We start from the raw sequence: 12,016 nt of genomic DNA, 5'->3' as shown, positions 1-12,016 counted from the left end.
TCCATAAATGTTGGCGAACTTGTACGACTGGTTAGGAAGGCATCAAGACTGCCAGACACTGTATGTTAACATCCATGTCACATGCCACCTGCTTGGTTCAAGAATTAACATATTTCAGCATCTCTACATGCTTAATGAATATATATTTGAGTTTATATAAAGAATGTTTAAAAACAACAAAGTGCAAACGATAAATGGCATTAAAATCAGGAAGTAGTGACACTTAAATTCACTTTTACTTTATTTCCCATATTGAAATGTCTCCACATTCGACACATGGATTAACATGGTTCGACTCGATGCATAAATATATTAACAAATGCATTTTAGTCAAGACTCTAAATCATGGAAATCAGCTACAATGTGTCTAGAAAACAACAACAACAATTCTACATGTATTAAACTGAGTTATTACTGCATTCGTCCTCTGAGGAGGAGTTTAACAACAGAGGTAGTTTAAACTGTTAAAAGAAGAGCGGCTGTGCTTTCGGTAAAAATCTTTTCAGCACCTCAAGAAAACACAGTGAAAAGAAAGTAGCCGCGTGTTACACTGACAGGTAAACACACAGTGGTAGCTCTGGATGCACTGACCCCCCCCCGGACAGAGAACCAAAGAATCCTGTGTTCTTACCGGGAGAAACGTAAGTGCTCGTGCAGTAAAGGTAAATGTGTCTGTGTCGCTCTCTCTCTCTAAAGCTGTGGACTGACTCACACACTGGAAGAGAGAAAACAGTTTGTGTCAAAGTTTTGATTTTCTCAACTTTGCCTGATCAAATAAATTTGTCGAAAAAGGCTAATAGTTTGTTTAAATACTTTTTCTTCCTACAGTACTGCATTTTAATATTTCAGGTAAATAAGAGTACTTCAAATAAATTTCGTATCATGAACTCTCTGATTATATAAGTATAATTCACTTTTTGAAGAGAACCTTTTGTATATGAAGAACCTTGATTAAGCAACGGGGAGCTCGTCTTTTTAACCACATCACAAAATGTTTCAAATAAACAAAGGAATATGGAGGATAAAGCCACTGAATATTATGAAATACTATGACAAACAGTTACATAAATACAGTTACATGGATACAGGATGGGATCGATATAATCCAACCTTGTTGCTCGGCGCTGTAAATATCACATTTTAACACAATAGCTCGGCTTTTTGGCTTTCGCCCTTAAAATCACAAAATGCCTTTGCAAGAAAATGATCTCGATGTGACGACGGAGATCTGTTGACAAATTATTCATATTTACATACGACTACAAATATGAAAACACACCATTACAACCGTGACTCCTCTGAATAATCGGTTATTTAGAGGTTTTCCTCCTCAACAGTATTTCTCCTTAAACTATGACAGTTGATGTGAGAGTTAAGAGTTGATTAGTTAGTTTCCAGAAAAGGAACTTCATTGAACACAATGTGTGTTGATCTTGCTCCTCACTCGTTGTGAAGAAGGAAAAACAAAACAAAAAAACAGCTGCATGGACATGTTTCGTAAAGACATACTAGTTTTTGAATGGTTAAGAGATTTTAGTTAGCTGTAGGTTTTACAAAACACCTCAAATAAATCAAACGAGAGATTTTTACACACAAAATATACTACAAAGAGATGTACTACAAAAGAGTATGTACACGAATAGGATAATAAATATAACAAGTATGAAATCAGTCAGGTCTCTGTGTTCTGGATAAAAAACAAATCTGCTGTGTAAAGAAAAAATGATGTGGTGTAAAAAGAGAATTTAACTACAAACCCTGCGACAATGATTACTGAGATTTCACAGAATTACTCCAAAGATCTTTTTATCTCACATAAACAAATCTAATACACAAAATAGCAAATACGCTAAGTTATAAATGCTCTTTGGACAAATGCTCCAAATGTTCAGTCATCAGAAACAATGTGGTAGTGTAGGTTCTTTCCTCCTCTGCTTATATATTGAAATATAACTCTGAGCTTCCCCCTCTCACAGACTGACGTCTGCACGTAAGATGGACGCCTGGATCGTGACCTCAGAGCTGCAGTCCGGGACGCCCTGGGTTCAGTTCAGCTTCAGAGCAGTAAATCGTAATTACTCCTCGAACATCTTCAGCACATCCCGAGGCTGCCTGCTTCTCTCAGATCAGTCAGGAGCCTGCGAGGCCTCACGCTGTGTCTGCAGATCCAACGCACAAACACGTTGCACCAATCAAACAAATCCAGGCTTCATGGACGACTTGAAACATTTGGGACAACCTTTCGTTCCGTTTGTCTGCAGACACCTGAAGAGATAAGAGATTAAGATTAAGATACATTTATTAGTCCCAAACACATGCACAGACATGCACAGGCAATGTACTTAGGGAAATTTAACCTCTGCTTTTAACCAATCTGGTTAAAAGCAGAGTTAAAAGGACACCAAAAAGTTAAAAAAAGTTAAAAGGACACACAGAGCAGTGAGCAGCCATGTACGGCGCACGGGCAGCAGATGTTGGGGGAGTAAGGTGCCTTGCTCAGGGGCACTTGACAGGGTAGGGAGAATCCTCTTGGATTTTTGGACAGATCAATCCAGGTTCGTCTTTTTGTTGTTTCTCCGTGGAGTCGAACCAGAGACCTTTTCTGCCCATAGTCCAAGTTTCTGCCACTAGTCCACCACCTCTCCCAAAAACAATGTTTGTACCGACTTGAACCCTCCACCTATGGGTCTCTGTCCCTCTGCTCTACCCACTGAGCTATCTACAGTGTTAGAAGAGCTGAGGGTCAACCCCAGCCAAGAGGATGGGCTATTTGCAAATAATTCAAGAATACGCAATGCAAAAGAACACCCACTTGAGATGGAAAATGTGGGAACAGGGCAAGGACTGCAGCTTTTGGTCCCTGTCCCCGATGGACTCTCCACACATGCCACAGTAGAGCTCCAGCTCCTCAACGCACTGCAGGAACTTCACCACGTGCTCCCTGAGCTTCTCCTCCTGGCCCCGGGTCCGATAAATCCCCTCGCTCAGGCAGTGAACCTTCAGTGTGCACAGCTGGACATGAGCACAGGAAGAAGACTGTTAGCAGGACGCGTACTGTGATATCAGACAGGAACCTGAGCCATTTGTCCTGTAGGTTGAGATGAAAGAGCATCAGATACCTTGTTTCCCATTCCGTCTGCTAACTCCTGAGATCGCTGCAAAGAATCAAGAGCCTGGAACGACAAAGTGTGAGAGGCACTGTGAAAATACTGATAAATACAAGGAAACAACTCAAACAGCTGAGTCAACACTGATATTCTCTTAACGTTGTACCATATACACAAATAAAGTTTTATTTTTATTTAATTAAACCTACCTTGTCAAATTCCTTCTGCAGAAGCCAACACTTTGCGACGCCCAGATAAACGTGTGCTTGTCCCAGACGGTTTCCGATCTCAGTCATGATACCCAGAGCAGACTCGTAGCGAGGGAATGCTTTCTGTAAGAAAGAAGATAAATAATAAATTAAAAACATTTGCGTGTGGACGAAATATAGATAGAGAACTTTTCACTAAGAGTGGTTCCTCACATCAGAGTCCTGCCTGCAGCGGTGAATGTCTGCAAAGTTCACTAAGCACAGAGCCTGCAGGGGACGGTCACCGTGCTGCAGAGCAATCTTCATAGATTCCTGTAGGAGCAGGAGACACAAGAGGTGATACAGACTAATCACAGTGGAGCTCAGTGACACACAGACACCCACTAGCACACACACACACACTGCTGTGCACCTGGTAAACGTTTTGAATTTGATTTCTCATTGTCTCCACTAAGGAGCTCATTTGTTTGCTTGTTAGCAGGATAACACAAAAACGACATAAGCGATTTCCATGAAAAAATGTTGTGTAGGTGAAGATCTCAGTAAGTATTGTTTTGGATCCACACCAGGGTTAGATCCAGGACTAGTTTCCCACTTTCTTTAACATTGTGAGACTATTTGTTGATTTCTCAGAGAATAATTCATGGATCTTGAATTATTAGGAGACTAATATTTATGAAAAGACTGGATGTAGTGAATTTAAATGTGGTTTCAACTGTGGTTTTCGACTGTTGTACGTTGGTGTTGGTATGCTGTTTATAAAATATCAATATATACTTAATTTAGTGTAAAGACTTTAACCTTTCTGATTTATTCTACCTAAAGCACCAATTCTTCAAGTTGCTTTTGCTCATACTTTAAAAACAGAATTTTTGCCATAATGAGAATAACATGTAATATAATAAACGATAGTTACACATGTCATCCAGTCATTTTTACTTTGCACTTTCAGTAGCATATTTCCATATAAGCCCCAATGAGAAGTGATGGGGGATGTGAGACGTCCCCCCCCCCCCCCCCCTCTTCCGTTCTATTATCACAAGATGTGTAGCATGTTTGTCTAAATGTGTCGGGCAGATGTAATAAAGCTGAACCGCGGCCTGTTGTCTTCTTACTATACGTCTGCGCTCCAAGGCAATGACATCAAGTTATTTTTCACCCTGCGTCCAGAATTAGAACAGAGTGGGGCCCGAAGCCGCCCTCTTCATTAACACTTTAAACCAGCGCCTCTGTGAGCATATTTCTGTCCAGATCTGAGGCCTCGTACGACACAGCAACTGGCCCTCGCACCTGTCGGCAGCACAACAGCTACAGTATCTGCGGCTCCGGCGTCGGGGGACTGCCAGTTTGCTAAGGAAACCAAAACTGTGACATTCTCCGCAGGTTGTGTAGGTTTGTCTCCGAGAACGGGGAGGCGTGTGTCGGACGGTTCTAAAACAATACCTCACAGCACTCCATGGCATCCGGCAGGCGCTCCAGTTTCCTGTAGGCGACAGACATGTGGTACTGGCTCATGGCTCGATACTTGAGGCTCCAGCCCTTGCCGTAGTCATTGACCAGCTCGGCCGCTTTGCAGGGGAAGAAGAGGGCTTTCTCATAGTCCTGTGGGCAGATGGGAACAATGGGTAAGACCTTAAACAGCACTACTACCAGTCAAACTCAACAAGACAAGGTTCAAATAAAGAATCTGAGCAGAACACGTGTTCGTTTGCCTGTTTGCCAAAGTATCACTAAGAAGCATTTTTTTGTTTTTCGTTTCATTAAATAATGTGACGCATGAGTGCATTCTTCAAAACACACTTCATCACAATCCCATTGAAACCAATCCTCCCCGGGAAGTCAAGGGCTTAACTCTTACAAATCTCTGATGTCAAGGGTACTCCAAAGCCCCCCCCCAGCCCCCACCCCCCCTGCAGCCAGCCCACTCACTCCGCCTTTGTTTCACAATGCCCTGCACTACACGAGCTAACCATTGATGATGTTTGCTCGGATGCTCTGCAGTGTTATCATACTCTGCAAATACACTGTCAACATCAGGACCAATTGCACAATCAGGTCCCACGTGCAGCCAGAGCAACAAACCTCAGACGTCTGCAAGCGTCCAAGTGTTTTAGATTGTTTTTAACAAGCTTCTATTCAGCTTCCTGACCCAACATGTCTCATCCAGGAACAAAGGCAAGGACTGTCTTTCATTGAAGCACAAATTAAGATCATCAGAATAATATTTACAGCTGAGGAACACAATGACATTTCAGTGAGAGCAGGACATTGAGTACCTTCAGGTGGACGTAGATGTTCCCCAGGCTGCAGCAGACTCTGCATTCCAGCATCTTGTCGTCATTGTTGTGTGCGTAGCGCAGGGCCTTCTCGTAGCTCTCCAGAGCTTTCTGGAAGACGCTGAGGCCCAGGAAGGCGTTGCCCATGCTCAGACACACCTGTCCGTTGAGCTGCAGACTGACAGTGGTGCCCTGCATGTTCAAGCAGGTCTTACAGTAGGAGACGGTTTTCTGGAAGTCGCACAGCTTCTCGTTGCTGCGGGCCAGATTCAGGTAGCCCTCCGTCAGGTAGTCCGGGTCCTCCATTTCTCGGGCAGTGTCGATTTGATCCAGGGCGTACTGGGGAGGGAGGCGATTAGGTGTGAAGTGATAGGAAACTAACGTTTAGCAAATAATAATCAGTTTAGTCTTAAAGTCAAACAAATATCTGTTTTTCAACTCGTCTAATGAGGTCAAAGACATGAGGACGATACTTTATAAAGTCCTGTGGGATGATTATGTCAACAAGACACCCCACACTGATACTCAGGTTGCAGGGCACTTATTTACTCTGCATTGCGTGGAAGCCACAAATTGACCCATGCTTCACAAGATCATTGTAAATGGAACGAAGAGAAGTGACCTTTGACCTCCTCTCCGACTGTTATCACTCGGACGCTGCAGAGATATTGCTACGACAGCATCTGGCTGTAGCAATCCCAGGCAGATATGATGACATATAATATTGTTGAGATGTGCAGTGGCATCTACTCAAACACACACACACACGCAATACTGCTGTTTGCACAACACGAAAAATGATCGAGGACTAAAACTGTGACTGTGATGACTTTTCAGAGACCAGGTTTTCAGAGTAAGGATGTTAATAAACAATTTATTCAAAGAATGCTCAATTCCCAAATCAAACCCTTTAAGAAATGCGACAGGAAACTTCATCAGCTGTTGTTTGGTTGGTTACATTGCATGGAGTTGTTGTTTGTATGGTACAGCTTTTTCAGAGGCTTACCTTGAGCATATCTTTATATTTTCCCATCTCGGAGTGAGCTGTGATCAGGCACCCCAGCACCCGAAACTTCCCTCCAGGATCTGAGGTCTTCTCCAGCACTTTAGTCCACACATGCAGGGCTTTGTCCGTCTGGTTGGACTGATACAGCTTCAGGCCCTTCTCTATCTGCTGCTTGGTTTGGTCCTGGCCCATCTCTGGTGCAAGGCGCCTCATAAAAATATTCATTCGTTTAGGCCATGCAATTTCAGTGAGGCAGCAAGAAAGTAGATCCCTGCCATGCACGGTACAACTCCAACGAAGATTCCTTGAAGATGATCCTGCAAGAGGACGGTGCCAGGAGGCCTACCGGGTCCCGCTCTCTCAGCTCCGACTGTGCTGAGGTGGAAAGGAAACTGGATCCGTTGAAGTAAAACGGCGACACCCCAAGATCATTATCACCAATCGCTCTGTGAGGAGCTGGAGTGCCCGAAAAATATCTTCCCCATTTAACCATGCAGCGATCCCTACTCACCATCAAGTGTTCAAAAAGTCTGCGTCGGATTTCCGTTTGAAAAACGCCAAAGAAACACGTTTCCCAGTGGAGTGCTAGCAGTGATATCCCAGAATATCTACTCCCTCCACACCCCAGCGAAAGGAATCTCAGCACCCCCTCCACCTTCCTCCTACTGCTGGCGCTACAGCAGATGGCCTTGTCACTCTAGACCATGTGTCCCTTCAGGAATTCTGTCCTGCCCTCCGCAAGCGGTCCCAAGGTCACTACAGCTCCTAGCGATCTGCCTTCCCACTAAACCTCACTCACTGGCCAAACGCTGAACGACAACTTTTGACATCTCGACCCTCTGACGCATTAAAAACACTCTGACCGGATCTGACCAGACTCACACGTGTGGGACTGTGGGCTCTTATACCGGGGCTTTAAACGGCTTCATTTCCTGTGCGTGTCAGATGGTGCTGGTTGCGACCGTCAACTCCAATTGGGATTTCTTATGGAGGCGCATATGTGCCCCCAGAAACCCCCACCCCTCATCTCGGCGTCAGCAACTGATGCTTAGAATAGTTCACCAAGTCTGACATGTCACTGGGTTTGGGTTTCAGTCTCCACAGCCTCCTGTAACACATCAATGGGATCAGAGTTTGTGCCTGTCTGTAGTAGCTTTCTCTCCTTCAAACAGACCCCCACCCAACCGCATCGCACCCCCCCCCCACACGCCCAAGGACACAAACAGGCACCTTTTTACCACCCCTCCATTCACAAGTTGCATTAGCAATCCTGAGATAACTCCAGCTGGAGGTTGTGCCTTTGTTTCTCTCATGAGCCACACGGCGACAAAGTGAACACTTTCTAAATTCATTACTGTACAATTGCAACAATGAAAGATGCTAAACCCCCGGTAATAAACATTGTATTAATAGTAAGAGATGGTTAATGCATTTAGGCTTAAGGGTCATAAACATCATCCAACAGGAATAACGTGTAGGTACAGCGATATATTGGACATTTACATCAACAGCCTAACTTGAACATTGTACGCTTTACATAAAAAAGACACAATCTTAAAACAGGAAACTGGGAACATTTGAAAAATGGGAAAATCCTTCGTTGGCATGTTTATGCAAATTGTCTTCAAATATGAAATGGGAGGATTTTCAGGCAACATCAAGATACAGTTGTTCTTACACAAAATACATTAAAGGATGTTTAATGTTCGGTGAAGTTCTTTACGCTGAAGTTGTTCATGCGTGTTAATAACAAGCAGTGCACAAGAAACAATGTTGATGACTTCATCACTGGTTACAGCACGGCCACAATCTTCTCAGCTAAAAGATCCACAATGAGACACACTGTGAGCGACACACAGCACGGCACTGGTTTTTACTGGTCGGCTGAATGGAATGAGTGACACAGAAACCAGCTGAGTAAATACATTTAGCTCAGGTCTTCACCCAGGATGTCTGAGCGGTGAAGTCATGGACAGTTATCCATCAGTCTTCCCTGATTCTCTGTGGTCAAAGTGTGGACCACAGTGTGAGCATGTAGAGAACAGGTCAGGCCAAAACAAACTGCCAGTTTGTGAGCAGGATTTTTATCCCTCTGATGACAGAGACCACAGACGTAGCCGGGTTAAACTTTAGTGTGTTTGCTTCCCCCTTCTTACATTTGTCCCTAAAGACGTATATGCAACCATTGCAGCTGGCCACCTTCCAGAGAGAGGGGATGCAGCTCCACACCTCAGGGAAGCGCAGGCGGGTGAAGCTCTCCAGCAGAGGGTTGTAGCACACCAGGGAGTCTCCTTCTGCTACGATAAAGATCACATCCATGTGAACAGCAGCATGCATGCAGCCGGCGAACGGCAGCATGTACGGTTTGATCTGACACTTCTGGTTGGAGGTGTCTAAGCACTGAATGAGACGGGACGGCTTTGTAAAAAAGTCCATGTCGTTCTCTTCCCCTCCAAGCAGGTAGATGGTTCCTCCCAAGTTGACTCCAGCCGCCCCTGACACTGCAGTGTCCAGCTGGCTGGTCTCTGTCCACATGTTGTCCTTCACCGTGTAGTAGATGACGGCATTTGAGAGTGTGTCCTGCAGTGTCTTGCCTCCGAGGGAGTAGATGGCATCCTCTGTAGAGACTGAAACCATGGTGTGGTGGAGGCGGTCTCTGGGCAGGGGGGCGCAGCGCTCCCAGTCCATGGTGTGCATGTTGCACTTCCACATGCGGCGAGGGATAGACCCCCCCACCACGTACAGGTCTCCTCCGTGTTTACAGGCTGCGGTGATCTGATGGCATAAACTGTTCTGGCCGCTCACGCTGATGGAATCGTCCTCGTCACAGTGGAGGGACACAGCCAGGGAGTGAGTCCTCGACTCCTCCTTACCGATCAGGTAGATGTGGACATTCTCACCAATTTCCTATGGACAAAGAAGATAAAGAGATATAATTTTCCCAGATACAAATAACTTAAAGCATCTTCTTTAAGAAAAAATAAAAAAAATTATCTTGATTAAAAAAAAAATTCACCTTCAGATTTTCTTGGAGTATGCAAGAAAACTCTTCTCTCTCCACCTTGTTGTGGTTTATCCACGAATCAATTGCCAATGTTGGCTTCTGGGAGCTCGGAACACCGTCTGACCACAAACACAAGACGTTTTGAATCTTATTCATGGAGCTCCTCCGTTTATATTAACAGCATAAAGTAAATGAACCTGACTTGTGACAGGTAACCCAGTAAACCCACTGAACAAACAAACTGGCAGTAATACCTTTGAGGATATCCAGGAGGAGACAAAGAGGCAGATTTTGAAATTCTTCAGTCTGATGCAGTTGGGCCAAGTGGATTTTAGCACAGTGCTTGGCAGCAGTGTACAGCTCCTGGTCACTGTGTCTGTCTGCAAGCCACATCACCTGTAAAGACACAAAATAAATGGTAATTATAAATCTGATCTGACAGAATCATTGCTACATTTTAAATATTGTTGGATCTGTGAAAGTGACAGTGACTCGCCTGCAGGCAGCTGTTAACCTCCACTGTCCGCGAGAGGAATCGGGAGCATTCCTCAAACAGAGCCGTCAGCTGGTACATGTCTGCCATCTCATACGTGTCCTGCAGCTCCTCCACCCTCAGCTTAATTGTGCCGTGGTAGATGTAGTCAACCAGCAGCTGAAAGACGGTGGCGCTAACATCTTTCAGCTCAATTGCGCGGTTGTGTGACTCTTTTAAGTTTGAGGTGAACATGGAGCGGAAGAAGCTGCTCTGCGCGGAGAGCACCAGTCGGTGCAGGTTAAACTCTTTGCTGTCCACGTTGATGGTGACATCGGCGAACAGGCCGTCCTCTCGGCACAGGTCCATGATGCTCTTCACCACCCGACTGGAGTGGGAGCGGTCAGTGAAGGTGTATCCCAAGAAGTAGTTCTCCTCTCCCACAGAGCCGCCGACACTGAGGCCCCCCTCCTCGCTGGACTCCATCTTTACTGCTCGCCCGAGAAAAAACATCACACAGCAGTCAGGTCTTAAGTCAATCAGAAAGAGAAACAGAACTGAAACAGCTGTCAAATGAGAAACCCCTGGTCATTAAGGTTATAATCTGTTTTATTCAACTTAGGGTACATGATAAACACCGGGATGAAGAAGACATTTAACAAGTCAGAAATGAACTTTGCCTGTAGTCTTTAATGGGAAAGCTATTGCATAACAAAGTATTTCAAACCATTTTCAACAATTCCCTGTTTGCTTATCAGCTGATAAAACAAAGCAAATCCCCTAAATTAATTTAGGTGGGGTTGAATTATCCCTCTGGCTTTGGTGTAGGTTTATTAGTGAAGCTACTGTCCGTGGTGCTGTTAAATAATATTGCGTTATATATAATTTTTCCATTGGTATCAACTGGGAGAGACCAAATATTATTGATCAGTAAAACTAACTGTAGTAATAATAATAATAACAAACAAACATTACAACAATAACCGTGCTATTGATCGTCACGAAGTTAGATCAATAGCACATGAAAATAATTTAAATTATAGTGAATATATTCATCATAAGTGAAGGATTTACTATTGGACTGTATCAGTTTAAGCATTGACTGATGTTAATGTTCAGATTAGTTAGCTAGCGTTAGCACAGGCGGCCGCTCACTGGCTAATGCTCGTTCTAGCGTGAAAGTTCAGTCATATAGTGGAAGTAGAGACTTTAATACTAATGTGCACGAGCCTCAGGAGACGTGAGGATTCACAGAGAAATAAAAACAAGACGAGTTACCTTCTTCTTTTCTCTTCACTACTTTATCACTCAGGACCACAGACTGCACCGGAAGTCAATAAACTCAACTTACTGTCATCCACTGCTGCTACCGCCCCAGTGTGGCGGAGCTGTGTTACTACAGGGGTTAATGTTTACTTGTCCACGTATAGTAAATAAATAAATAAATACGCCAGTGACTTTATTTAGTTGGTAGAAATTAAAAAAAAAAATACTGCTTCTCCAATACCACTGTCCAATAACATATATGTACAAAATTTCCAGGTAAAGTAACAAGGTTTCTTCGATAATAAATTCGTCAATGTTTTGGTCAGAAATGACATGAAAGCTCAGAACTCATCCTGTTAGACCAGCTTGATATAAAAAATGCAGTATTAAATGTCATGTGTTGTTTTTTTATTTAAGGGACTAGATGGCTGCAGTGGGAGCGGTCAGTGAAGGTGAATCCCATGAGGTAGTTCTCCTCTCCCACAGAGCACCTGACACATACCCAAACACACAATTTCATTAAAATCTGTAATTTATCCTTTTAATGAATTATGATGTAAAATATTGAATTTTAACAATGATAACTTCAGATTCAATGAAAGACATAGATTGTAAACCATAGTTTTTTACCGGGTGTGAATTCGTGCAGGCTTCCTTCATTCTGAATGAGGTGTCT

The 12,016-nt window shown here is 43.9% G+C and overlaps 2 protein-coding genes across 2 annotated transcripts; both read right to left on the bottom strand.

The window, feature by feature from the left end:
- Positions 1-223: 223 nt before the first annotated feature.
- rapsn (receptor-associated protein of the synapse, 43kD) lies at positions 224-7,841 on the bottom strand. The gene is made up of 8 exons (XM_053427841.1): positions 6,599-7,841; positions 5,593-5,931; positions 4,760-4,918; positions 3,530-3,628; positions 3,317-3,439; positions 3,120-3,173; positions 2,813-3,012; positions 224-2,265 (listed from the first exon to the last, which is right to left on the bottom strand). Exons 1-8 carry the CDS (start codon positions 6,821-6,823, stop codon positions 2,193-2,195), a joined length of 1,272 nt encoding a protein of 423 aa, XP_053283816.1. The 5' UTR covers positions 6,824-7,841; the 3' UTR covers positions 224-2,192.
- Positions 7,842-8,066: 225 nt separating this feature from the next.
- kbtbd4 (kelch repeat and BTB (POZ) domain containing 4) lies at positions 8,067-11,432 on the bottom strand. The gene is made up of 5 exons (XM_053427835.1): positions 11,353-11,432; positions 10,099-10,565; positions 9,857-9,998; positions 9,615-9,721; positions 8,067-9,505 (listed from the first exon to the last, which is right to left on the bottom strand). The coding sequence occupies exons 2-5, from the start codon at positions 10,558-10,560 to the stop codon at positions 8,645-8,647; spliced, it is 1,572 nt and encodes a 523-aa protein (XP_053283810.1). The 5' UTR covers positions 10,561-10,565; positions 11,353-11,432; the 3' UTR covers positions 8,067-8,644.
- Positions 11,433-12,016: the final 584 nt, after the last annotated feature.

Source organism: Pleuronectes platessa, chromosome 7, assembly GCF_947347685.1.
Source record: "Pleuronectes platessa chromosome 7, fPlePla1.1, whole genome shotgun sequence".
Classification (NCBI taxonomy): domain Eukaryota; kingdom Metazoa; phylum Chordata; class Actinopteri; order Pleuronectiformes; family Pleuronectidae; genus Pleuronectes; species Pleuronectes platessa.
Note: the sequence above shows the minus strand (reverse complement) of the source record. Positions and strands in the feature narration are given on the sequence as shown.